Here is a 1933-nt window from a genome sequence, read left to right on the forward strand (position 1 = left end):
AAATGCATAAAAGCAGAATGCGTAGGACCATAGATACTCTCGCCTGCCTATTTTAGGGCGTTGATCGTTAATTTTGGGAGTTGACACTACTGTTGTCAGCCAAGTTATTTACTTATTTTACCACGGGCATCATTTGCTCATAATGATAACAAGTCAACAGTAATAATAACTTGCAATTCCCAACTACACCTGCACCTGGACATCTTGATTTATAAAAAAGTGAGTAAATCCAACCAAGACTGGATATATAGAACCATAGCAAACATACCATCATCAGTTAATAAAACAGGTAATATCCAGAGTACAGATAAAATGACCAACTTCAAGTTTTCTTATTCCTCTTACTAGTCAAGCCCCTTCTAGCCGAGAGAGCTCACCTTATTGCCTACCAAAACAGGAGGCCACGCCATGATGTAGGGATATGAAGAATCAGAGTTGGTGGTAGGGCAGACCTCCTTCAGCTCCTCTGTTTCAATGCAGAATGATAGGAAGCAGCCAGAAGAACTAGGATGCTCTACCTGGAAAGTAGACAAATACACAATGCCACCGATGATGGCCACGACCTCCAGTCTTGGGAAACGATCTACAAACTGTAGCCGGAGCTTGTCGATGTCGTCCACCAACTCAAATGTCCTGTTCAGTATCCATTTATCGACACCATTGTCATCTGCTCTCTGGAAGCAGACATCAAGAGTGAGTTCAGATGCGCAGGCCAAGCAGAGCTTCCCATCACTGGTCTGACCGACCTTGAGACCCATTCGCCGCATACGCCGCGGCAGAACCATCCGGGAGAATTGCAGTGTTGCCGTGTTCAGCAGATGAATAGCGTCTTCGCTTACGGATGCCCAGTAGACACACCCGTTCACTAGCGTACCACTGTCATCGTCCTGCAGCTGCAGGCGCGCCCCTTTTGGGGAGATCTGCCACTCCCTGGTGTCCGGCGAGAAGACGGCGACCCGCACTTTCCCCCTTTCCTTGCAGACGAAGACGACGCGGAGTGACCGGCGGTCCTCTTCCGAGGTGATCACGTGGAACTCGACTTCCGCCTCTTCGGGGTCTTCGCAGATCTCAACGGGCGGCGCGGGGAGGAGATGCAGGCTCCGTGTGAGGGGGTCGTAGACAGCCGCCCGCTTGGTTCCCCGGTTGACGAGAACCACGTACCCATCGCGACACCCGGTCATCGACCACCCGGCTCTGTCGCCTTCGCCTCCGTAATACCCGGACCACCCGAGGCTGTCGCTTTCCCCGTCGTCCTCATCGTCGGGGACGCGGGTGAGGAAGACGTCGGCGCCGCGGACGGCGGCAGCGTGGTCCGGGTCGGACCGGCGGCGGATGGGCACGAAGGCGGGCATGCCGGGGTCGTAGACGTCGAGGAAGACGCCTAGGAGCGGGGCGGGGTGAAGATCGCGGAAGCGGCGGCGGAATTTCGGGGACGAACGGACGGCGCGGAGGAAGGCGGGGCAGGTGAGGGCGGCGCGGACGAGGGTCGGGAGGGAGGGCAGGCGGAGGAACACCTCGCACAGGAGGTCGTCGCCGAGGGAGCATATGGTGGTGGGGCCGGATTTCTTCTTGGACGGTGGGAGCTCACCGGAGGCCATGGCGATGGATCGTCGGCGGCGGCAGTTCACGGGAGGGCACGGGAAAGGGTTAGGGGAGGGTTATGGAAGAGTCTGGCGCGGGCCGCCGTCACTATGTCCACAAGGAATGTGAGCAATCGGCCCAACATTCAAAGAGGGCTCGAGCTTGTTGAAACTTTGGGCTTACACTAAAATCATTGTTGAATCGGACTCGCTCGATGTAACCCAATAAGCAACAAAAAATTCACACGGCCCAGAAGCAAAAAAAAAAACAGTATCAATCAATCTCTTATATTCGGTAACCAATAAAACAGAGTAATCATAGACACATAGCTATTTTATTAGTTTAAGAAATA

General features: G+C 53.9%; 1 protein-coding gene across 1 annotated transcript; it reads right to left on the reverse strand.

The window, feature by feature from the left end:
• Window positions 1–224: 224 nt before the first annotated feature.
• Window positions 225–1678, reverse strand: LOC125511034. Its single transcript, XM_048676316.1, has one exon. It carries the CDS (start codon window positions 1596–1598, stop codon window positions 360–362), a length of 1239 nt encoding a protein of 412 aa, XP_048532273.1. The 5' UTR covers window positions 1599–1678; the 3' UTR covers window positions 225–359.
• Window positions 1679–1933: the final 255 nt, after the last annotated feature.

Source organism: Triticum urartu, chromosome 5, assembly GCF_003073215.2.
Source record: "Triticum urartu cultivar G1812 chromosome 5, Tu2.1, whole genome shotgun sequence".
NCBI classification, from domain to species: Eukaryota; Viridiplantae; Streptophyta; class Magnoliopsida; order Poales; family Poaceae; genus Triticum; species Triticum urartu.

Bases quoted from the DNA above. Each gene is read 5' to 3' on its own strand.
- LOC125511034 (XM_048676316.1), bottom strand. From the start codon at position 1,598: ATGGCCTCCGGTGAGCTCCCACCGTCCAAGAAGAAATCCGGCCCCACC.